This window comes from Helobdella robusta, assembly GCF_000326865.2.
Source record: "Helobdella robusta unplaced genomic scaffold HELROscaffold_74, whole genome shotgun sequence".
Lineage (NCBI taxonomy): Eukaryota > Metazoa > Annelida > Clitellata > Rhynchobdellida > Glossiphoniidae > Helobdella > Helobdella robusta.
In genome coordinates this window covers 206611-231697 of record NW_008705420.1, presented here as the reverse complement: position 1 = coordinate 231697, position 25087 = coordinate 206611, and the positions used below count along the sequence as shown (strand labels likewise).

The following is a 25087-nucleotide window of genomic DNA, read 5'->3' as shown; positions in this document are numbered from 1 at the left end:
CAAAAAAAAAGTTGGAGTAGCTCTTCTTAGCTTAGAATTAGATTATTAGAGAGGGGGTGACTGAAAACAATCAATCAATTTTGTAAAAAATTTATTTAAATGAAAAATACAGTAAAATCGTAAAATCGTAGTTCACGATTTTTAAAAAAAATAAATTAAATAAAAAAAAGGAAGCCGTTTTTACATTATTTTAAATTTAAATAAAAATCTTGTCAACATTTTTCACCAGTTTTATGAATGGGATTTTTAAATTTAAAGAACATCGACGTATAAATATGGAGAGCCGAAATTCTTTTTAAAATACTTAAATAGAATATATATAGAGAATATACGTATATATATGTGTAGAATATATTCTATATATATGACTTAGAATTATATGTTTTTTAGAACATTTAATTTACTAAATCAGCGCCACATATTAAAAAAATCGAATAATTTTGCAGATGTCACATTTCGATTTAAATACGAACAGACTCCAAAGTCTCTATTTTACTATTTTATTTGCTTCTGTCCTAAGTTTTATCATATTTTATCATTTTCTAAATTACATCAAATTTCTATAATAATGTAAAAGACAATAAAATGAATCAATAATAAGCGTTTTATTATATATTTCGAACATAGTTCAACTGGTTTGTTGATCGTGGCCCATCCTTACGCCTGCCAATATATATTTTCAAAATTGTTTCAAAGATTATTTATCAATTTAAATGGTTGATAATAAATAGCTTAGATTTTCTGCAACTGCTTGTGGGACAACAAAGCTTAAAGGATGGAGCCGAAATCCGACCTCCCAAAAAAATCACGTTTAAAATTCTCATCTGTCTATCGTCTGTGTGTGTGTGTGTGTGTTTGTTTGTGTTGTGCGCGTGTGTGTATGTTTGATTGTAGCAATGAAAAAATAGAATGAAAAATAAAATAGATAAACACATAAATGGAGCATGTTGTTTCAATTATGGAAGAAGTATGTATTTATTTTCTATTTTCCAGCAAAAAACTCTTGTCCGTTATTTATAATCAGACGTGAAAAATGCATTATGCGCTAAATAAATGCCTTTGATGAATTCGTCTGCTTAATATGCAATATTGAATTAATGTCATCGTCATCATCATTTTCTCACCATCATCATCGCCATTTCCTCTCAGTGATTGCATAAGAGAACAGAGTTCTATGATTTGATTTTATAAGAAGCTTCCCCGATATCCGCACACACGCACACATACACGCACACAAACACACACATATGCATACATACGTACAGTATTGGCTAACATCCAAAGTTATTTTCAGGTTTGTATAAATGTATTTATGTAGTGCGTACGTATATATACACATACATAACACTGTATGGATGGATGGATGGATGGATGGGTGGGTGGGTGGATGGATGGATGGATGGATGGATGGATGGATGGATGGATGGATGGATGGATGGATGGATGGATGGATGGATAGATGGATGGGTGGGTGGATGGATGGATGGATGGATGGATGGATGGATGGATGGTTAGGGTTAGGGTTAGCGTTAGTTTAGGTAGGTTTAATGGATGGATGTACGTTCGTGGGAAAATGCGTAAAATTGAAAATAGCAATAAGCGGAAATAAAAGATTGTAAAGCGTTACACATACATACCACTGTATGGATGGATGGATGGATGGATGGGTGGGTGGATGGATGGATGGATGGATGGATGGATGGATGGTTAGTTTAGGTAGGTTTAATGGATGGATGTACGTTTGTGGGAAAATGCGTAAGATTGAAAATAGCAATTAGCAGAAATAAAAGATTGTAAAGCTTTACACATACATACCACTGTATGGATGGATGGATGGATGGATGGGTGGGTGGATGGATGGATGTATGGATAGATGGATGGATGGATGGATGGATGGATAGATGGATGGATGGATGGATGGATGGATGGATGGATGGTTAGGGTTAGGGTTAGTTTTGGTAGGTTTAATGGATGGATGTTCGTTCGTGGAAAAATGCGTAAAATTGAAAATAGCAATAAGCAGAAATAAAAGATTGTAAAGCATACGTTTATATATGTATGTATGTATGTATGTATGTATGTATGTATGTATGTATGTATGTATGTATGTATGTATTTATGTATATAGATATTCATATACAATTTACATATGTTGGCTGGTATGTTGTTTGTTTACAAATTTCAAAGACTATGTTTTATTTTTCATCCTCGTCATCATTATCATCATCATCATCTTAGTCGCCATCATCATCATAACCATTAAGATATGCATCATCATCATCATCATTATCATCATCATCACCATCGAAAACATCATCATCATCACCATCAAAAGCTGTATTATCATCATTATCATGACCGACACATCTTCAAAGCTTTCCAAATGATAAAAGTTGATGTTTTGTTATTGAGTGATTATTACTCTATATATCATGTATGTATGTATGTATGTATGTATGTATGTATGTATGTATGTATGTATGTATGTATGTATGTATGTATGTATGTATGTATGTATGCATGTATGTACGTATGTATGTCTATATTTATGTTTGTATATACGTATATATGATCTATGTACACATGTAAATTATTTCCAGGTATGAAAGCATGTATGTGTGTGTGTATATATGTGTGTGTTTGTCTGTGTATGTGTGTGTGTGTATGTGTCGGTTTGTGTGTCTGTGTGTGTGTGTGTGTGTTGTTTGTTCATCTTGTTGTTGTTATCATTATTAACGTTGTCGTTGTTTCGTTGTTGTTATTTTTATTAATGTTAATAAATTTCTTTTCAACCATCGTTTTTATTCTTCGTGTTATTTCATGTTTTTGGTGTTATATTTAGGCGGGGTTGAGATAGCGAGGAAAGATAGAAAGAGAGAGAGAGAGAGAAAGAAAGAAAGAATAAAAGGGGAGGAATAAAAAAAGAGAGAATGATGGAAAGAAAGAGAGGGCGCGTGATCTATAGATGTAAGAAGGCATTTTATTTTGTTTCTGCAGTGTTTCTATTTTCTATCGGAAGGTTGGATCTTCGGGATTTTGTTGTCGTTGTTCTTTTTTGTTGATGTTGATGTTGTTGTTGATGTTGTTGATGTTAATGATGTTGTTGTTAGTATCTCAAAATGTAAAATACACGAGTATATTTACCACAACACTCAGTATAATTAACGATGATGAAAGTATACAAATGACATCAACAACATCGGCAACGACAACAACAACAACAAATATAAATGTTTATATTATTTCCCTGGTTTGCAACATTTTAATTGTGGATACGTCTACATTCGAACAACGACAAAACCAGCGACAACTCTCGATATTATCTGTGAAATTATTACGAAAATAGCGTTGAAAACATCAACAAACACATCATCAACAACATTAAAAACAACAACAACATTAACAACAACATCAACATCAACAACATCAACAAACACAAAATTGTTATCATCGTCGTCATCATCAGCTGCAAACCATCTAAAAACAGCATCGAAGTCATAACAGAAGCACATTTCTTAATCTTCATCGTCATCATTATCATCATAACATTCATCGTCATCATCTCCCTCCTCATCATAGCCATCATCATCATCACGGCAATCATCATCATCACCATCGGCTACACTGGGTGGTGATGATGATGATGACGTTAAGAATCGCAAAGACAAGAGATATGTTTTAAAACGCTGTGAAATGTAAATAAAAAGCTTTCAGCTCCTTCACCATCATTCTATCTTCATCGCCATCTTCATCGTCGTCGTCAGCTCCTACATCACTTTCGTCATCATATTCAGCATCACGTTTGCCGGTTTTTTGTAATTGGAAATTATTTTTTGCGCTATAAAAAGAAAAGGTTGAAAAATAACGAAAGCATCAACTACAACAACAACAACAACAACAACAAGGGCAACAATTACAGCAACAACAACGATATCATGATGAGTTCCATACCACTGCTGAACAGCGACAACACACCAACAATCGACATCATCGCATCAACCAGCAACTCATCATTCTCTCCATCATCATTTTCTCCATCGTCCTTATCACCATTAGCCTCAAAAGCAACGTCATCGTCGTCTTCGTCGTCACCATCCCTCACAGACACGCCATCATCGGCGACGGATTCAAATTCGGCCAACACTTCCATTACCGTCATGGAACAAATTTTCACAACAACCGTTGAAGCGGGTGGTTCTGGGGGCGAGCCGATGTTGAGGTACCCCCTCTGGGAGGCCTGCATCATCTTAATATTTTGCCTCATCATCATCTTGGGTACGATAGTCGGAAATATTCTCGTCTGCATTGCCGTCAGCATCGTTAGAAAACTGAGAACGCCTTCGAATCTGCTGATCGTCAGTCTGGCCGTGGCCGATTTGTTAGTGGCCTTGGTGGTCATGCCGCTGGCTGCCATGTACGAAGTGATGGGCGTGTGGAAGCTGGGTCAAGTCATGTGTGACGTGTGGACTTCGTCTGACGTCCTACTTTGCACCGCCTCCATCCTCAACCTCTGCATGATCAGCGTCGATCGATACTTCGTTATAACGAGGCCGTTCGACTATGCTATGAAGAGGACTCCAGGCTTGATGGCCGTCATGATTCTGTCCGTGTGGTTGTTGTCGGCGCTCATCAGCATACCGCCACTCTTCGGCTGGAAGTCGGACACGCAAGAAGATGTTTGCGAACTCAGCCAGGCCATCGGCTACCAGTTCTACGCCACCATCGGCGCTTTCTACCTGCCTCTCACCGTCATGATCATCATCTACTATCGCATCTACGCCGTTTCCTCTCGAATCCACAAGAAAGAATTGAAATCGAACCCGGAGCACAAGCAGCTGAGAAGTGCTAGCTCGTTTTCATCGACTTCATCGTCGTTCGGTAGGAAGATGTCTGACCATCCTCCCCCTCCGCATCACCATCAGCACGATCAGCACCATCGTCAGAGTAGCGGTAATGACGACTGGATCAACAAGAAGAGAAAAATTTCGATGGAAAGCAGTAGCAGTAGGAAGCCATGTTTGCACGGTAGAGGATCCAACCAATCGGAGAATAGTAAAAAAGAAGGTGAGGATTCGAACGTGCAGGCAACAAATTCGCCTACCACCCTCACCGTGCCTGATCCCACAATACAAATCATAAATCCACCACCATCTCCCGCCTCTAAAGCTCTGAGGAAACACCTGAAAAATGTCAGCTTCCTCTCGAAACCTAACTCCTCTGGTGCCTTGAACAAAATGCATTCTGCCTCAAAAGAAAGAAAAACTACTAAAACGTTAGGAATAATTATGGGAGCGTTCGTCGTTTGCTGGCTGCCATTTTTTATTCTTGCACTCATCCGTCCGTTTCTGACCGACCCGACGGTCATCCCGCACTGGTTGGTCAGCCTGTTGCAGTGGCTTGGATTCGCAAACAGTTTCCTCAATCCAATAATATACGCTCGATTCAACAGAGATTTCAGGAAACCATTCAAAGCCATTTTATTCTGCAAGTGTATCGGCATCAACACTCATCTAAGAAGCGAGAAGTACACGGAAGACTACGGCCCCTCCAACACTGAGTTCTCGAGCGGGGTCTTCAGGAGGAATAGTCAGCAGGTTCAATATAGAAACAGCTTCCAACAACAACGAAACAGTGGCAGTTCATTTGATGGCTACAGAGTCTGAAAATCAAAGTAATTAATTAAATGATGCTGCTGCAAATTGTATATACAATTTTAAGATAAATACTCTTGTTTCGCTCTGAGTTAGTGAATTATTTTATAATTTAAAAGATTTTGTGATTATGTTTATCTGAAATGTTTCATTTTAGTTTAGTTTAGCTTAGATATTTGTTGCATTGCGTTTCATTACATTGATAGAGATTGTTCGCTAAAGCATTTAAAGTTGTTTGAGGTACAGTCCTATTTAAAACCTTTAATTGCGTTTGTTCACTTTTAAACGTTGTCCGGTGAGAAGTTTAAACATAAATTTGATAACGAGGAAGGGATGTTTCGGTGGAATGTCGATTTGAAACTTTTTCGGGCTGTCAATTTGCCGATTGGATGAATGAATTGGTGGCCGACGATGAATGTCAGGCCATCGGAATAATTTCAAAAATGCTCACAAACATTACTTGCCTAACTATGAAATGAATGAAACATTAATTAATTAAATATTATTTCTAATTTCAGTGTTCCTCAATCTTCTCGTAATGATTTCTATTCACACTTTAAATTTGTGTAGTGATTGTGATGTGTTTTTCGTAGTCTTTCTGTTAGTGCAGCGTTTCTTTCCCTTGTTTTTCATCTGTTAGAATCTAACAGATTCAACAAATCTCAACTCAATGCTTACATTTTTTATTCATTTTAATTTAATTTTGAGATTTTTTAACAAATAAGCTCAAATAGCGTTAACTGAATGCATATTTTGTGTGTGTGTGGTTTCTCCGTTGATCACATTTTTTCACACTGTTTTGACTGACCTGTTTGCTTGTTGTATGTTAATGTTCTTCATTTTTTATTTATCATTTAACACTGATAACACTCAATCCTACTAACTACTACTCCTCTAGTCTAGTTTATCTAATTTACATTTATATGCATATTGTATAATGCGTAATATATATATATATATATATATATATTGTATATTATATATATATATATCTTTACATATTTTCTTTACATTTTTAATTTGTGCCATATATACACTGCTCGTAATAATGAAATATTTAATTATTACATTGTAAATTGAATTTACGTTTACTATTAGCTGAATGATTGGTCAAATATTAATTAATTAAATATTTTTGTCTTTTGATCACAACAATCCTTCATTTCTGCCTTCATTTTTCAACATAGCATTTTTTTTATTCATCTTGTAGAAACTTTTTTTTTAACTCAAATTGGCATCATATTCACTGTCTTTGATCTCTGCAAATACTATGCTGAGGTCGTATTTATGATCTTATGTTATTTTTTTCAACCATGATCTTCACATGATTCAAGTGATTTTTATATGAAGAAGAATATACATCATTTCATTATGTTAATGACATACAAATGTTTATCATATTATGTACGCACGCACTTATGTATTCAATGAAGTTTTAAAGTTGCTTCAAATTCTGCCTGCATTTCAGATGAAGTTTAGTTAATTTTATTAATTTATTTGAAAATGAATGCAGATGTCAAGCAATGGATTTTTCTATCTTGATTGATTGGTTGATAAATAAAATCAAAAACAGCCTGTATTCTGTTTTCTCATTTTTAATTCGTTCTCTTGCTCTCCATCTACCATTCATCCATCTATCTCTCTCTCTATCCATATATAGATATAATATATGGTCTCAAACAAAAAGACAATGAATCAGTTATTAATCTCATCAGGAATGCAAATTGTATTACCAGAATTGAACTATAGTGCATAACCTAATGGAAAGAATACGATAGAGCATTAGCGGTCCGAAATTCTTTAGTTGCATTGTAATGTTACTACATATAAAAAAATGCTATAAAAATTATTTTTTTGTAAAATTCATCCATATGTAGTCTGTACATCGTAGTTGTAAAGTTTGTAAAGAAAGTTTCTTTAAAATATGAAAAAATCGCATAAAAAATTGCAACCAAGTAGGGAAAAGGTTAAGACTATGAATGTTTCATAACTAGAATTGTGCAGTACCAAACAATGGATAGAACTAGAGAAACGCTATTGCTATTGATACTTACACTAAACAAACACACCTTAGTAACACTTCAAAGATTCCTATCATAGTATTAATGCCAATATACTAAGATCGATACTCCCATCGAAACACTAATTCCGATTCCTAAAACGATACTTCAGCTCGTCTCCGCCCCAGACCAGATCGCCAGCAATGAATGTGGCACGCACTGTCAAGGACGACTGGTCCATTATGATTATGTCAGCGTCACTCCCGTAGCTCAAGGTGCCTGCGGAATATCATTGCTGTAAAATGAAACAACTGAAATAGTGAAATGCGAGTCTCGGTTACCTTTCTTATTCGTGATCTTCATAACTTCAGCAGGGTGCAGTGTGCAGGCCTCGATGGCTTGAGCTAGATCTGCAGCTGCTCACATTCATTGGTTGGTTTGATGGATGATAGAATGATAGAATGAGAGAGAGAGAGAGAGAGAGAGAGAGAGAGAGAGAGAGAGAGAGAGAGAGAGAGAGAGAGAGAGAGATTAGGAAGAGAAAGAGAGAAGGAGGAAGAATGAGAAAGAAAAAGAAAGAAAAAGAGAGAGAGAAATACGAAATTTCATAATAAATCAAAAAATTGATGAAACTAGAATGAATAAAGCCAGACGACGATGATGAAATCACTCAAAAAATGCACACACCAACCAGCGTTCTTATGGAAGAACCTCATGCACTCATCCAACGAGGTGATGCTGGATAGGTGGTGATGATGATGATCACAACTACGGTTATCATCATCATCATTATCGTCGGAATTGGAATGATGGTAATGATTGAAATGGCGATGATGGTAACGATTAAAGTAATGATAATAATCAATAATAGAAATGCTGCTGATACCATGACTTACGACAACCAATAAATATAGTGACAATGATAATAACCAATAATTTCTGTAACCTTCCACAAAGAGTCTCAGTGCCCTGGAGAACTGCCCTCCTGCCCTTGACCTCGATGACCTGGTCTCCGAGGTGGTGCACCCCGTCCGATAGGCCCATCGCTGAAACTGCATCAGTCACTAAGATGAGCCCTGGAAAAAAAGCAAGATGATGATGATGAAGAAATTCGGCTACGGTCAACTAAACTTACAAAAAATTTTTTTAAATCCGGTTTTAGTTTCAACATCATCTCCACGCAAGTTTGAATGAACACACGTGGAATGTACATATCAACGAAGGAGGCCTGTGTGTACGTGTGCTCACGCTCACACGTTCGATGCATTTGTTTGTTCGTAATTAGAATGCAGCAGTCAAGAGAGATGATCATTTGAGGTACTCCCTGCAAGGGAGCTCAGATAATTGGATTTTAAGACTTTAAACTGTCGGCATTAAAATCACGTGAAGTGAAAATGTGACGGAAGCGATTGAAAAATGCTGTCGGGGCCATAATTATCCTTATCCAATGTAAATTTATTCCTATTCATTAAGCGCATACGAAATTTTAGGCCTCCAACAGTTAAAAAACGTCAGACGATATTTTAAAATTTAATTTTGAAAAGCAGTCCTCAGCATGGCCGGAGTAAGCGAGCAGTTCATAACCACTCTCGTTAAAAAGACAGGCTAGCTATCATTTTGTGCAGTGCTGGGCATATTTCGTGAGCTGCCGAGAAACAAACATATCCCTGCAAAATGGTGATGCTGGTGAGCGTAATAATGATGAAAAGAACAAAAAAGTGACGACGAAGAAGTGACTCTTGAATTAGTAGCGTTACATAAGTAATCACAGCGACTATCATCATCATCATCATCACCACTGCATCACATCATCATCACCACCATTGCATTACTTCTTCATCATCATCATCATCAGGACAACCTCTAGGGTGGGCCCTATTGGCAATATTGAGGGCAGCAGGGTGCGTGTGCACCCCGTCAGAAATCATCCCGTAGTAAACCCTCTTCCTCCTCTTCTTCTTCATCCCAATCTTCTTCCTCTTCTCCTCCACCATCTTCTTCACGTTCTCTCCGACTCCACCACCGCCACCACTGCCGCTGCTATCATCGCCACCATCTTCCATGCCACTATCATCATTCAAATTGTCGTCTTCGTCATTTTTGTTTGAAAACTTCTGACTAGTCAGCAGGCCGACCAGGTGGGGGTCTCTGTGGTGGAACTGAGTGTCAAGGTGGAAATGAAACTGAATGTCGAGGTGAGATTGTAGGTCAAGGTCAAACGTGAATCATCTACGTTACCCTTAACTAACAAATAATGAAGTAATATTGAACGCTTTAAAATTTAAATGGCTTAAAACGCATAGCAATGTTATGAGGTGGAAGAGTGCAATCGGTAATCATGGAGAACGAACAGGCAGCATGGCATTGAAGAGATGTGTGATCAGAGTGGCCCCTCTCTCGACAGCTTCTTCCCCAACCGACAAACAAGCAGACGAGTGACCCAATGAAACAACCACACCCTTCTCGCTCAAATACTCGATCACCTCCATCGCTCCTGGAAGTTCTGGGGCCAAAGTCACAATGGCCACGTTGTCGAGGCAGCCGTACGTCTCCATTAGTGCTTGGACGCCATTCTGAAAAGTAGTGATGTGCTCGACTTGATGCGCCCCCTTCATTTCTTTGCAGATGAATGGGCCTTCAAGATGTAAGCCTGATTGATGATTGGTTGTTGGATGGGCAAGTGAATGAATGAATGAATGAATAAGCGGGTAAACAAACAAGTGAATGAATAAGCATGCGTAAGTTAATAAGAAATGATGAGAATGAAACAAGTTATTAATAAGTTAAGAAACTTTAGTTTGAAAATACAATTTTTGAATGAATGCCAAAAGAGATTTTCATGGCAGGAGTAAATAAGCTAACAAAACTTAATGGTCATATCAGAAAGTATTGTGATGAAGATTCGTAAATTAACATTCACCCAACACAAACATAATTTACAGCTAAAATAATAAAATACACCTAACTCTGACCCAACCTAAACCCAACCCCCACCCACCTAACACACCAGCTCCGTTTTTGCAGCCGTTTTTCTTCCGAACTTTTGAGACAATCTTGTTTTAAAAGGTGCAACATTTAAAAATCATAATCTATAAATAGTAACATAGAAAACTTGCAAATTGAATAAATTAAATGAAAATAAATTAAAAATTGAAAAAAAATTTACGCACCTGTTTGTAAGCATTTGGTGTGCTGGTTACAATTGTCGGGCAGAACGAAGTGACTCCATGGCTCAGTAATTCTGTTTTTACGGATGGATGGATTGATGGATGAATAAATTGAAAATGAATGAATGAATTTATGATGGATGGATGGAGTGATGAATGGATGGATGGACCACCTTTTGAAACTATCGAAATCTTATCGAGGATGTGCTCTGGGTCCATTGAGAAATCCTGCCCGACTGCACCTACATCATCATTGGTGTTATAAGAAAAAGTTATTGACTGAAATGAAAAAGGATGGACACAGAAATACTGAATTAAAATTGGGTTAGGGTTACCATTAATTTGCAAATCAATGAGGCCGGGAAAGAGGAAGAAGCCAGAGCAATCAATCTCCACATCAGATGGAACCTTCTCATCAAAGAATATTTTCTCTGGGTTCTGTATGACACCATTTCTAACCCAAACATCTTCTTTGATGATTTTATGATCTTTTAAGATGTAGCAGTTTTTGAACTGATACAACTTGTTTTTCAGAAATTTAAATTGGTTGGCCATTTTATAGAAAAGTTTAGAAAAGTTAACTGGTTAATTAGCCAAGTCTGAATTAATTAAACAAATGACAAACAAAAGATAAAACAAGTTATAAAAATAAATTAATTAAAAATTAAAATTAAATTGTAATTATAAGTCAAGACTTAAATTTTAATTTAAATTGCCAAAGTAGGCAATCATGAAAACGACTATAAAACAAATAGGCCGCAGTTCAAGTGTTCAATGGTTCAGTCAGTTGGCAGATGATTGCACACACAAAATCACACAATCACAATTAGGAAGGAGGTCCCATGACTGTGACAATCACAAGTGAAACACAGAGAGAGAGATTAAACACTAAATAAATAATTGTTAGTCGGTTGCATTTTTCATGTTTTGATGCTTATCTAAATGTAATTGAACATGGAAAATAAAAACTTGATGATGTCAAACTTTTGTCACTAATCTTTCGATAAAAATTCTAATTCGATATTTGAAAAATTTCAATTGTTGTTAAAGTAACTTAGAAGTAAACTTAAGTAATAACTTATAAATTTTAATTTTATAGCGCTTAATTTTAGTAGATGGAACACCTGTAGTGTTGCCCCATCCCATATCCGACTCCAGCCTTTGGTTCAACCAAGGCTATGCTAACTTGACACATTCACAAATTTTGTTTAATTTATTGTTTTTGAGATGAGAAGGGTTCTTGATGCAATTGAAGAGGTGATGTTAGATGATGTTTGTTTTGCTATGCTATGCTATGTTTGCTATGTTAACAGTTTTCAAAAGACATTTTACATTGTGGTAAACGTTTTCTAACTTTTTCCAGGTTAGTTTTTGTGCAAATGGTATTATAAAACTTTGCCAATTTGAAACAGAGCCAGAGATCGGTACATCGCTGAACGCAGGCGGATGTCGGTGACGCCGAACGAAAAGTTAACTCAAGGTCACTTGCATATATATAAATTCGTTTTGGAACATTCACGTTTCTCTATAAATACTCGCTTGTTTAACTAACCAAACGTCACTTATTTTTTGATCCGGCTCTTCTTTAGGCAAATTTTCATTAAAGATAAACTTATTTTCATAACTAGTTAAAAGCCGACAAATATTTTTTTTATAATTAGGAAAATTTTTACTTTGGAAAAAAATTAAACATGGCGAAGGACGTGGAGATACGGGATAGCACTAAGCCATCAATTTGGAAGCAAATTATGGCGATAAAAGATACCTTGATCATCATCCTCACTCCGATCATCTTACTTCCTCTTCCGATCGTCTGGTCAGCCAAAGTAAGGAGTTGTATGTTATTTGGTGACAAATTTAAAAATCCAATTTTTCAAATTTCATGTTTCACACGTTTTTTCTTTTTGTAGCTTTCTGTAATGTAATTATTACATTTTTCAGCAAACATGAAACAATTGTTTGAAATTAAAATTTTTCAAAAATATCTTTATTAATGTTGTAAAAATAAGCTATGTATTAAAATAAAAATTTATGTATTTAATATTTTAATTTACCAATCCTAGTGTAATAAGTAATATAAATTGTGAAATTGACAAGTGAATAATAAATAAGTAAATGATTAAATTTTGTTTGAACTTTAAATATTTATTTAAAACTATCAGCAAGGGAGATGTGCATATGTGATCCTGATAATGATTGTGTACTGGATGACGGAGGTGATCCCCATGGCAGTCACTGCTCTGATCCCAATTGTCTTGTTTCCTTGGCTTGGTGTTATGGGGTCCAAAGAACTTTGTGTCAACTATTTGAAGGTTGTTATTAAATTTTTTTTTTTTGTCTTATCTTTGACATTTGTTATTTAATTCATTACTTTTGCTGCAGTGTTTAACATGTGGCAAAATACTTGTTTGTTATTTGTACAGCTCATTTTTATATTTGGGTCTGAGTATGTATGTTTTATTATAACAATGACCAGAATTAATTTTCCCTGACCAGGATGCCAACATGTTGTTCTTTGGTGGGCTGTTGGTCGCTGTGGCTGTTGAAAAGTGGAACCTTCATAAGAGGGTGGCCCTCAGAGTGCTCATGCTAGTCGGCTCCAAACCCAAGTGGTTAGTTGATTAGAGGAGTGTGTGGTCATTTTGTTAGATGGCAGATTTTGTATTATTAATCCAGTGGTGTTCAGATTATGATTATGGCTTTCAAATGTTTATGGGTACATTAATGGTGGTACTAGATATAATGATGAGTAGGAAGATGATGATTATACTGGTAATGCAGATAAAAAATGAAAAAATGAGTGCTGATTTTTAAATATATTTTATTTTAATATTGAGTTGTCAAACATGTGTTCTTTAAATTGTTCTAAATGTGTAAGAAATGTTTAAAATTGAATATGGCACAAGAATGTTTTCACAATTAGCCAGAAATTCTTTTTTAATTTGAGGAGTGTTAAATTTATTTCTTATAGTTTTTTATCATTTCATGAGTGGAGTCTGTGCAAGCAGTTGAAATTTAATAGCATGGCATTATGACAGTTTTATGATTACTTCTACATCTTTTTTGCTTTGGCTTTTATTCTGAAATGTTTTAACCAATCAATCTGTCATCTTCCCTTCCCTAGTTCCTAATTATTTTTCCATCTGGTTTTATTTAATAGCCTCTCTGTTCTTTTCATTAAGTTGCATTTTACTGTTAAATAATTTAAAACAACTAAATAGGTGTGGTTAATTTAGTGAGAAAGATTTTATATTTGATTGGAAATTTTTTCATTTAATTGAAGCACTTGCACAGTTTGTTACCTGCAAATTTCTAATGAAGTCCACATAATTGCTGTGCATGTTTATGATTAACTGTTATCTCTTTATCTCTCTCTCTCTCTCTCTCTCTCTCTTTCTCTCTCTTGCTCTCTCTCTCTCTCTCTCTCTCTTTTTCTCTCTGATTTTATAATAATAATTTCTGGCTAGCTAGATAAGGAGAGGTAGGTAGGTGAGATAGTTGAGTTTCTATTTTAACTTCTAGTGGTGGCAAACATTTTTTTATAAAAATGTAATTGTAATGTAAATAATCTGCCTGAATCACCTATGCTGCTTATTAGTTCATTCAAGTTCTGTTTAGTTATTCACATCCATCCTGCATTTTAGACTATCGCTTTAATAACACTTATAACAACGGTCTAAGTGAAACGATGATGTGGTGATGATTACATTGCTAGTGTTGTTGATGGTGACGATGATGAAGAAGAAGAAGAAGAAGATGATGATGATGTTTTTCCAATAAAACCTGCCAAAGTGATTGTTTTATGTGGGAGTCATTGTTAAGGAGTTATTGATTTATTGGGACAATTGAATTGTCTTTCTACTATCTCCATGTCTGGAAATAATATTTTTGTTTTTTCATTCATTTTTAAGCTGTCGTTCATTCATTCATTTATTCATTCACCACATGAGTTTATTCATTTACTCCTTTATTCTTTTACAATTCACCAATTCATCTCTCTTGATTATTCATTCATTCCTTCAACATTCATTAGTTCATGGATTCATCTATATAGCTGTTTGTGGGACAAGCAGTGCAATTAGTTACTCACTCACTAGTTATCTATCATTCAGCTGGTAGATGTCCTAAGTCATGTAGGCCACACAACAACAACAACAATAATGATAATGATAATAATAATGATCATAAAAATAATGATGATGATAATGATACCCACCTGGCTGGTTGTTGTATTGAAATTTTGATCAAGAGTTTTTTATTCTAATTCTTCTTTCACATCACTGGTTATTATTGCTGTTAAATTTATTCAAAAACATGTTTGCCTGCTTGTTTAGCTGTTATTAGTTTATTTGTGAATTTTCAACCTTTTTTAAACTGGTCGGTTTACTTGTTCTTTCATTCATGTTGTTTCGTTCCTTTATTCTTTCTTTTTATTCATTTATTAGTTCATTCCTTTGTTCATTTATTCATAGCCAGTTTGTACTTGTGTATCTGGATTGTTGACAAGTTTGCTATGGTCCATTCGTTTATCTATTCATTCATTCATTCATTCATTCATTCATTCATTCATTCATTCATTCATATTTTCATTCTTAAAAGCATCAGAGGTAATGTTAGTATATTAGTAATAATAAAAAGGTCAATAATAGTAATGATGGTGACGACGACGATGATGATGGTGGTGGCGGTGGTGGTACTATATTTTGGCTGCAAAAATATTGAGATTATAAATTTAGAGATATCTATGACATCCTATTCATTCATTCATTCATTCGTTCACTCATTGGTTCGTTCATTTATTCATTTTTTCATTCTTTCATTTCTAAATTTTCTTCAATATTTGTTGCCAGTTTGATGTAGGCAGTGGTGACAATGATGGTGATAAGGATAATGAGAATAGTAATCATGATAATGACAATTACCATGCTAACATTGGTTATACTTAGACTTCTACATTTATATAATCATAGATTGATTTAATTTTAAATGCTGTTTGTGCGTACGTGTGTGTGTGTGTGTGTGTGTGTGTGTGTGTGTGTGTGTGTGTGTGTGTGTGTGTGTGTGTGTGTTTGCTGTTTGTGATGGCTTTTAACCTTTCAACCCACAACATCGCCAAGTTTGCCATCATCATCATCATCTTCATTGTCGTCATCGTGGTTATTACAATTGTTTATTATCATTTTTACGGTTGTAATTAACTTACAACCTCATCTATGCATTTCAGACTGCTTTTAAATCCCACAAATATCATCACCACCACAGCTTCAATTTCTTCCACTAACCTTCATTCATTTCATTTTTATTTCATTGTAATTATTCACTTCACATTGTATATTGTCATCTTACATACGTGCATGCATGTATATACATGCATGCACGTATGCATGTATATAAGATGTTTCTCAGATGAACAAATGCATACATACACGCACCTGACTGACTTTTTATACATACGCTGATGCACTCAGCAACCTTCACTCTGGGTTGCACCTTCATTTTTGTATTTGCAGGGAAATAACAGTATCAGTAATAGTAGGAATAGTAATAGTAATAGTAGTAGTAGCCGCATTATGGGTTTCTCCGTGCAATACAATACAAACAAACTTGCTGTCAGATATGCTATGTGATCAAGGCATATTATTCATATATTCTTTCTAGTCTGTCTGCTGGGCTGCATACATTCTAGTTTGCTGGTGCATATGTATGTGTATATATTTGTATGTGTATGTTTATATAAGTTATATATTTGTGTGTACCTGTACACGCTCATATATGTATTTAGTAATGTTTGTTATTTTTATATATTGGAAATATATTAGACCTATGTACCCTTGTAAATGTTTTGCACTCCTTCATTCTTTCATCGTGACACCTGTCTATCCATCCATCCTTGAACTTTAAAATTCCACTTAAAATTATGAAGAAGAAAAAGGCAATTAAATTTGCAGTTAAATTTTCAGAAATTTATTACTACCTACCTATCATCATTATCATCATCATCTCAATTGTTATGAACATCTCCAACAACATTATAATCACCAATCACATTATTAACATCGTCACAGCAGCAGACATCATCGCCACTAAGAAGCAACACCACAACCACACACGCAGGATCATATTCGGTTTCATGGTAGTGACGGCCTTCCTGTCCATGTGGCTGAACAACACGGCAACAACCGCCATGATGATGCCCATCGCACATGCGGTCCTCACCGAACTCGATGACAACCGCAAGAAACAGATGATTGCCAGGAATGCAAGCAAGAATAACCTGGAGGAGAAGAAAGATGCCAATAATGATCATGCTATTGGTTAGTTGATGGTTGGCTGTGGGAGACTGGTGATTGCTTGGTTGGTCCATTGGTTGGTTGGCTGGTTGATGATTTTTAAGTTAATTTGTTGCTCGTTTTCTTGGATGACTTCCTTTGCTTAACAGGATTATTTTCTGGTGAAAATGTCCAATTGAATTATTAATTATTTTATTTTTCAGAAATGAAAGAGATTGCTACAGATGGGTATATTATCTCCATTTATTCATTCATTCATTCATTCATTCATTCATTCATTCATTCATAATTCATTCAACAAATCATCCATTCATTCACATTTCTCCAATGAAAAGTTTGTTGAAGCACTGCAATAAAAAACAACCCAACCTGCAGAGCCGAGAGTCACCTGTTGACAGTAAAGACTGACCAGGCAGCCCCTGTCGTCCTAAGCAAGGAAGACGAGGAAAGCAACAAAAGATTTGCAAGCTTCAGGACTGCCCTCAAGTTGTGTGTCCCTTATGCCTCGAGCATCGGGGGCTGTGGTACCCTCATCGGTTGCGGACCCAACATCGTTCTCAAGGGTCAACTGGAAGTGTAAGTATCATTTTATGGAATGGTGGCTGGGTTGTGAGAAGTTGAATGGGTTGATTTCTATTTTGAAATCATCACTGCTATTTATTGTTGACAAAAATTTTTCATGACCGTCAGCTTGTACTCGTCGTCCTCCATCAACTTCACTTCCTGGTTGGTCATTGGTTTCCCTGCGATGGTCGTTGACCTCCTGTTGGCCTGGGTCTTCCTGCTCATCATCTTCTTCGGGGCCAGGGACACGTTCGGACTGAGGAAGCAGACGGAGGAGGACAAGGATGAGACTGCAAATCAGGTCATCAAGGCAGAGTACCAGAAACTTGGAAGCATTACGTGAGTGCTCGCGGCTGGCGTTGGAGTTGTTTTGTCTTACTTAACAAAATCTGAAATGTGCCTGTGTTGATTTTTTCATCTGGGTGCTGATGACGTTATAACATTTCTTACATCATAAACACAGATTTGCAGAAGTTGTTGTCTTGGTGAACTTTTTGATCCTGGCTTTCCTGTGGGTCTCCAGGGAACCAGAATTTGTTCCAGGGTGGGGTAAGGCCCTGAACCACACGACCACAAAAACAACGGTAAAACATTATTACAATGGATCCAAAGAAATAACAGTTACTGAGGTCCCTGCATCGTTAGTATTTTTGTCTTGTTGCGGCTGCTGGGCTGGTGTTGTTAATATTTCGTATGACCCATGACAAGCAACCAACTGACCTGGCAAATGATTTGAATCAGGTTCGTGACAGATGCAAGCGTGGCCATCACCATATGCGTCCTCCTCTTCATCTTCCCCTCACAGTGGCCCAGCTACCTCTGCTTCAGAAAGAAGACTGGTTTGTTTTTTATTCTTTTTTTTGACAAGAAATTCGAGTTTTTTGGTTGATAGATGTTATTTTCTAGTTGGTTATCATTATTGTACGATCACTATTTTAATTTGCATTGACATTCCATTCATAATCTTTTTCTATGCCATCTGTAACCTTGGACCAATCAGAAACAAGAGCTCCTGGGCTGGCTCCTCCCATCTTGGACTGGCCGACAGCCAACAAGCAGATGCCCTGGAGTGTCATCCTTCTGCTGGGTGGTGGGTTCGCATTGGCTGATGCTTGCAAGGTCAGCCTCATTCGTTCATTCATTCATTCACTTGTTTATGCAATCACATCAATGATATCTCTTTATTCATATTCCCACCGCAATAACCATAACATGAACCACGGCAACAGGGTTCCAAGTTATCGGACTCAGTGGGCGAGGCCTTGATAAGTTTGAAGGACCTGCACCCCTTCTTCATAAGTCTCATAATGACGTTGGTGGCGACGGTCATCACGCAGTTTACCAGCAACATGGCTACGACGACCATCATGATCCCAATCCTGGCCCAGGTCGCCGCAAAGACCTGCGTGAACCCCATCTATTTGATGCTGCCTGTCACCCTGGCATCGTCCTTCGCATTCATCCTCCCCGTCGGCACCCCTCCCAATGCCATCGCGCACTCGTACGGGGACATCACCATCCCTCAAATGGTTATTACATTCATTCATTCCTTCATTCGTTTATTACAATTCCTTCTTCGAATTTTCTAGAGGCACAAACACAGCAGAAACCACACGTCAGGCACGTTGCGTGTGATAGTAGGCCTAGGTCTCTTTGCAATTGAATCCGATCACTGCAATAGCATGCGTGTACATCGTTGCGGTTGTTGCTGCTACTTCTGCCACTGCTTTTTCTTCTGCCACTGCACAGACAGTTATCCAGCAATTTGATTTTAATTATCACTCAAGTTAATATTTCTTTGCACAACACTAACCGCCCACACACCCACCCACCTACCTACCTACTCAGATAAAAGCAGGACTGGCGATGTGCTTGATAACGAACGTCGTCCTCGTCCTCTCCATCAACACCTGGGGCTACGCATTCTTCGACTTGGGCACGTGGCCCAGCTGGGCTCCACCCTGCGCCAATTCGACCGTAGAAGTCATGGCGTCTGTCACTCCAATGATTGTGAACACCACAACCGCCCCTGTCGGCTGAATTGTGATTGATCAACAAGATTGTGTGGTCGTGGTCTGGTTTTGCTTCTTGCTTTCTCGTTGGCTGGAGATGAATTAGAATATAGAAGATTTGAATGGGCGATCCTTGATTGATTGATTGATTGATTGATTGATTGATTGATTGATTGATTGATTGATTGATTGATTGATTGATTGATTGATTGATTGATTGATTGATTGATTGATTGATCAGTTTCTGCTTAGAAAGTCATTGTGTTTTCAATGTTGTTGTTGTTATATATAATGTTTACTTATCATCCATGCTATGGTTTCTATTAGAATTTGTTGTTGTTATATTTATTATTACCAATGATAATATTATTATAAAAGTTATAATTGACGTCATCATTGTAGCGTGCGGTAGCAGTAGTGGTAGATATGAAGTTACGAAGTTACGAAGTGACGACTGATGGAATCGAATAAATTAATTAGAAAAATGCTAAATTTAGAATGATGAGTGGAATATTTCAAATATTTTCTAATATTAATTGAAAATTGATTGTCTGCGAGCGTTTTAATTAGCGAGTGAGGGAGTGAATGGGTGTTAAAATGAATGAATGAATTGTGAATGAATAAATGAATGAGAGAAGAAGAAAGAAACAATTATATTGACTACGCTTGTTCGGTAATTCATAATTATATTATTATATTATATATTAATTAATTATTATATTAATTATATGTTGTTATTATTGTTATTGTTGTTAATATTAATTATTACATGTTATTATTGTTATTGTTGTAATATTATTAGCTTACGATGTGTTGACATTATTATTTGATACGTTTATTTGCAGTTGCTTGGTATTTATAATACGAAATTTTTCCTTAGGATATCATTCATGTTGTGTTTCAGAACAATCATATATATATATATATATATATATTATATACATATATATATATATATATATATATAAGTATTATTATTTTATCTATGTACATACATACATACACACACACACATACATACACACACACACATACATACACACACATATATATACACATGTGTCTGTATGAAATTTCAGCTTCCTGTTCCATCGAATCTTAGTAAATTTTTTTTTTAATTTCATAAATTTTTATTCATTTTATTTCTGTTTTAATATTTTTAAAAATAGTGTCGAAAATGTTTGTTTGTTTGTTTGTTTGTTTGTTTGTTTGTTTGTTTGTTTGTTTGTTTGTTTGTTTGTTTGTTTGTTTGTTTGTTTGTTTGTTTGTTTGTTTGTTTGTTTGTTTGTTTGTTTGGATGGATTTTTATTTTAAAACTCTCCCTCGTTTCATCTATCGCCCGGATACAATGATGATCTTTCTACTTTTTGTTTGATTGCTTATTTGCTTGTTTATTTATTTGTTTGTTTGTTCGTTCGTTTGTTTGTTCGTCTGTTTGTTCAGCATCAATTCATCTACAAACATGGATAAGTTATAGTAAGCCTAAGTCGACTCGTTCGTTTCTCCACTGAAGTTAAAATCCGCTTTCATCAAATTTCTTCAGTTCTTTCGTCTGTCTCTTCTTTACATTAAAACATTTCGTCGACGTCTTGGTTGAACAATAAATGGTTTAATAAACAAACATCTGAATCGAACACTGAATCAATTGGCTGTTTGATTGATCGATCGATTGACTGATTGATCGATCGATTGACTGATTGATCGATCGACTGATTGATTACTTAACACAGACTATACTAACGAAATGCAATTGAAGGTAACGACGTCACAGATGACGATACTACTAGAATGATGATAATACTAACAAGAAGACATGTTTGCTATGTTGTTGAATACCAGTAACATGGGTAAGAGTAATTTAATCTTAATATAACCGCTATGATTAGATAGTAATAAAATGAATAGTAATACTATATATATATAATTGTATATATATATATATGATATGATATATTAATTAGTGATGATACAACTCAACCACCAATGGATTTGTCTTGCATCATTCACCTTGTTACTAATAGTATAATGGTTTATTGTTATTAATTATTATTATTATTATTACTACTATTTTGATAGCTCTATATATAAGTAACATAGACATATGTGTGAGTTTGTGTGTGTGGTGTTTGTTTATTATGCTCCTTCTTATCGAAACAGTGTACATGTATATATTATATTTTTATGATACACACAGCCGTATATATAATTGAATTATGTTAGTTTGTTTTAACGATAACAGTAGACGATAATTTTTTTTTCATGATTATTGGTGTTAATAATAATTAAATAATATTAATATTTAAAAAAACTTTGATGACGATAATTATGGTAGTAATTATGACGACTTCCTAATAGTTGCTGTTATTAACGTTACTGTTATTGATGTTATTTTTGCAGTTACGAATGGGTGAATGAATAAATGGATGAATGAATGGATGGATGGATGCAACATACTTTTCAGCATTATTGTTATTCTAACTCTTCTTATTATTCCTATTATTTTCGAATGATGTCTCAACAGGAAAAATATCACAAAAGGTGATGGTAAGTGGAAAATAATGCGAGGTTACGTAATGGACAGATGGATGAATTGATCCAATTGTGTTTATTGAGATCACCTCGTTTGGATGAATGGATGGATGGATAATCAAGTGGTGAATGTACATTATCTATTTATTTGTCTATTTATCTATAGAGGGCATGCAAGATGTTTTAACCCTTTGATGTTACCTATCATTGATCAGTTGAATGTTGTTATTTCATTTATTTTTTTTTTCAAGTTTATTCATCCACTCATTAACCATCTGACTTTTTTATTCGTTCATTCGTTCGTTCATTCATTCATTCACTCGTTCTTCAGGCGTTAGTTAGTTAGTCGCTTTGTAAGCATCATCGTTATGTTTAAAGGCGTGGTTTTCATAATTTTTACATTAAATTGCTATGATGATGATGAAGAGGAAGAAGAAGATGATGATATTGATTATGCCGGCCAGTTATAATAATTAATAATAATTATAATTATTATTATTTATAATTTTGATGTTGAATCTCATCCATCAAATTTTCTTCTCCTAACGAGTTAAGTAATCTTCCTCCATTTATTTATTTCCACTTTTCTATAAATTAATGTTTTTCCTTTAAAGGTTTGATTTGGCCTGATTTTAAGAAATGCTCTAAAAAAGCCAGGAAGTCATTTCAATTTTCGTTACCCTCATTGTTCTTATCATTAAAGGTACATAATTCATCTGACTGACCTTCAGACAATCAGAGGATGATGATGATGAAGAGGTAGGTAGATGGATGGTTGGTGACGGGGCTAAGGATGATGTTGTATGTTGGTGGTTCTCGAGGTTGATCGCGTTGGGTGATGAAATTTGTGGTGTTTGTTACATGACATTCATCGTCATCTTCGTCGTCACCATCGTTATCCCCGTCATTATTAATTTTTCATTTTTCTTAAAAATTTTCGATTCAAAATTTGTTTAGGAGTTTTTTCGTTAGCTATATTTAGCTAGGCAGTTAGATAGATAGGCATTTTGGTTGTGCAGTTATCGAGGTATTTCTTTGTGTATATTTGTGTTTGTAGACACAAAAGTACACAAACATACGTTTGTATTGATACATAACATTGCTTACAGATGGTATTGATCTATAATGATATACTACATACTCGAATGTACAGTACATGCATACAAAACGTACTCACGGTACCTCACGTACACTTGCAATACAAACACATTTAAATTATACAACTACCATTTTTATTACATGCGTACACAAACGCATACAAACAAACATGTAAACGTACACACGCACACATACATACTTACAAACACATACACATACATACATAGAGGCATACGATAATATTCACATAGTCGTCACTTTTAGGTTTATAATTAGACGTATTTGTGTGTATAAATATGCACTAACTTGTAGTAGTGAAGTAAAATTTGAAATTAATTGCGCTTCAACTTTTCCAGTTCGTGTTGATTAATAATGCTCGATTAATAATGCTCGATTAATAATGCTCGATTAATGATTTCGTTCTCTATTCTGGCGTTAACTTTGATGTGTACATTATATATATATAATATATATATATCATATACCATACATATATATGCGTGTGTGTGTGTAATTCAAAGAGATCCTGTGTGAGTTATTGTTAACATCTGAATTGATAAAGAAAGATTTAATCACACACACACATATATATAAGTATTTATATGATATGTACATTTCTGTTGTAATTTTCTGTTACGATGACGATGCTAATGATGACATTAAATAGATTATTTTCCGTCTCGTCCCTTCTCGTTTCTATTGTACTTTGGTGCGAAAACGTTGACCGGAAGCGTTCCATGGCAATAGTGTTCTTTATAATCTTTGGTACTTGGTTTCTGAAATGAGATGACGTCACCGAAATGAAAACAAATAACAATAAAAATAAATTAGTTGTGTTTTGTTTTTGAGGTGCAATGTTTTGGTAAAACTAGTCCAAATTTTGTTTGTTCTTCGTGTTCTTATAACTTTATGCCAGTGCAAATTTGTAACTTATTCACGAAAAATTTTACCGTTACTGCATATCGGTCGTAAATATTGGGTATATCTCAATATAAATATATCAAAAATTGAGTAACAGTAAAAGTTGGAAGGAAGTATTCACCGCGTGATTGAGTTGCTGCCTAATAGAAACTTGGTCTGCCTGCCTGTTTCATTTTTTCTTTTCCTTTCAAGTTGATTCGTCATGTACACGAATACGTAAATTGACGACAACGTCAACAATAGCAGCAGCATTTGAACCATCATCAACATAAAGAGCCAAATGGCCGACCAACAACAACAGCAACCTCCACAACTTCTACAGCCACCATCGGCGCAGCAGCTACCACCACCAGCAGCTCAATCGGGCAACAATTTGGCTGCTTCTAGAACATCTGTTTCAGTCCGACCTAAGCCATCTATAGGAAAGCAAATTTGGAGTATTAAAGGTTCGCAGGTTTTTTTAATATTGCCACATGATGGCGAGTTTCGAACTTGATACCTGCTATTTTTGAAACAAAAATAAATCCATGCTCGATGTTATAATTTGAAAGCGTCTGTTGGATATATCTTCATTAATGATGACCATTTAAACGTGCAATTTACGATTATTAAAATAAAGTTAAATTCAGAATTTTAACATGAAGTTTTGCCGTTCTTCGTATGTTTGTTTTAAAAAATTTTTTGTCTCTGCTGTCCTTTATATCTTGAAACATTCTGCTTCTCTTGGGTACAAAATGTCGTTTGATCTTTTAATTAACAAATTTTCATAATTTTCCATTTGTTTGTCCATTCATTTACATGAAACAATACAACAATATTCTAACAACGCGTGAACATCACACGACAGCAACTTTA

General features: G+C 35.4%; 3 protein-coding genes across 3 annotated transcripts; 2 read left to right on the top strand and 1 right to left on the bottom strand.

Annotated features, from left to right (window-relative positions):
- Window positions 1–3938: 3938 nt before the first annotated feature.
- On the top strand, window positions 3939–5663 carry HELRODRAFT_181653 (hypothetical protein; the record flags this gene model as incomplete). The annotated part of the gene is made up of 1 exon (XM_009031441.1): window positions 3939–5663. The coding sequence occupies one exon, from the start codon at window positions 3939–3941 to the stop codon at window positions 5661–5663; it is 1725 nt and encodes a 574-aa protein (XP_009029689.1).
- A 1571-nt stretch (window positions 5664–7234) lies between these two features.
- HELRODRAFT_116040 (hypothetical protein) lies at window positions 7235–11430 on the bottom strand. Its single transcript, XM_009031440.1, has 10 exons — window positions 11154–11430; window positions 10992–11060; window positions 10822–10892; window positions 10650–10704; window positions 10003–10301; window positions 9513–9810; window positions 8598–8727; window positions 8343–8389; window positions 7991–8067; window positions 7235–7928 (listed from the first exon to the last, which is right to left on the bottom strand). The coding sequence occupies exons 1-10, from the start codon at window positions 11371–11373 to the stop codon at window positions 7794–7796; spliced, it is 1401 nt and encodes a 466-aa protein (XP_009029688.1). The 5' UTR covers window positions 11374–11430; the 3' UTR covers window positions 7235–7793.
- An 877-nt stretch (window positions 11431–12307) lies between these two features.
- On the top strand, window positions 12308–21299 carry HELRODRAFT_186154 (hypothetical protein). The gene is made up of 16 exons (XM_009031439.1): window positions 12308–12644; window positions 12981–13130; window positions 13315–13430; window positions 16933–17132; window positions 17312–17336; window positions 17484–17684; window positions 17799–18011; window positions 18136–18312; window positions 18414–18511; window positions 18673–18791; window positions 18902–19201; window positions 19521–20108; window positions 20141–20609; window positions 20660–20896; window positions 20981–21168; window positions 21226–21299. Exons 1-12 carry the CDS (start codon window positions 12510–12512, stop codon window positions 19710–19712), a joined length of 1926 nt encoding a protein of 641 aa, XP_009029687.1. The 5' UTR covers window positions 12308–12509; the 3' UTR covers window positions 19713–20108; window positions 20141–20609; window positions 20660–20896; window positions 20981–21168; window positions 21226–21299.
- Window positions 21300–25087: the final 3788 nt, after the last annotated feature.

Bases quoted from the DNA above. Each gene is read 5' to 3' on its own strand.
- HELRODRAFT_116040 (XM_009031440.1), bottom strand. From the start codon at position 11,373: ATGGCCAACCAATTTAAATTTCTGAAAAACAAGTTGTATCAGTTCAAA. The intron at 10,302-10,649 runs GTGGGTGGGGGT...ATCATCAATCAG, and splicing joins AAACGGAGCTGGTGTGTTAG to GCTTACATCTTGAAGGCCCA. The intron at 8,390-8,597 runs GTTACAGAAATT...CCACCTATCCAG, and splicing joins ACTGAGACTCTTTGTGGAAG to CATCACCTCGTTGGATGAGT.
- HELRODRAFT_186154 (XM_009031439.1), top strand. From the start codon at position 12,510: ATGGCGAAGGACGTGGAGATACGGGATAGCACTAAGCCATCAATTTGG. The intron at 13,431-16,932 runs GTTAGTTGATTA...CCACACACGCAG, and splicing joins GTCGGCTCCAAACCCAAGTG to GATCATATTCGGTTTCATGG. The intron at 17,133-17,311 runs GTTAGTTGATGG...TTTATTTTTCAG, and splicing joins CAATAATGATCATGCTATTG to AAATGAAAGAGATTGCTACA.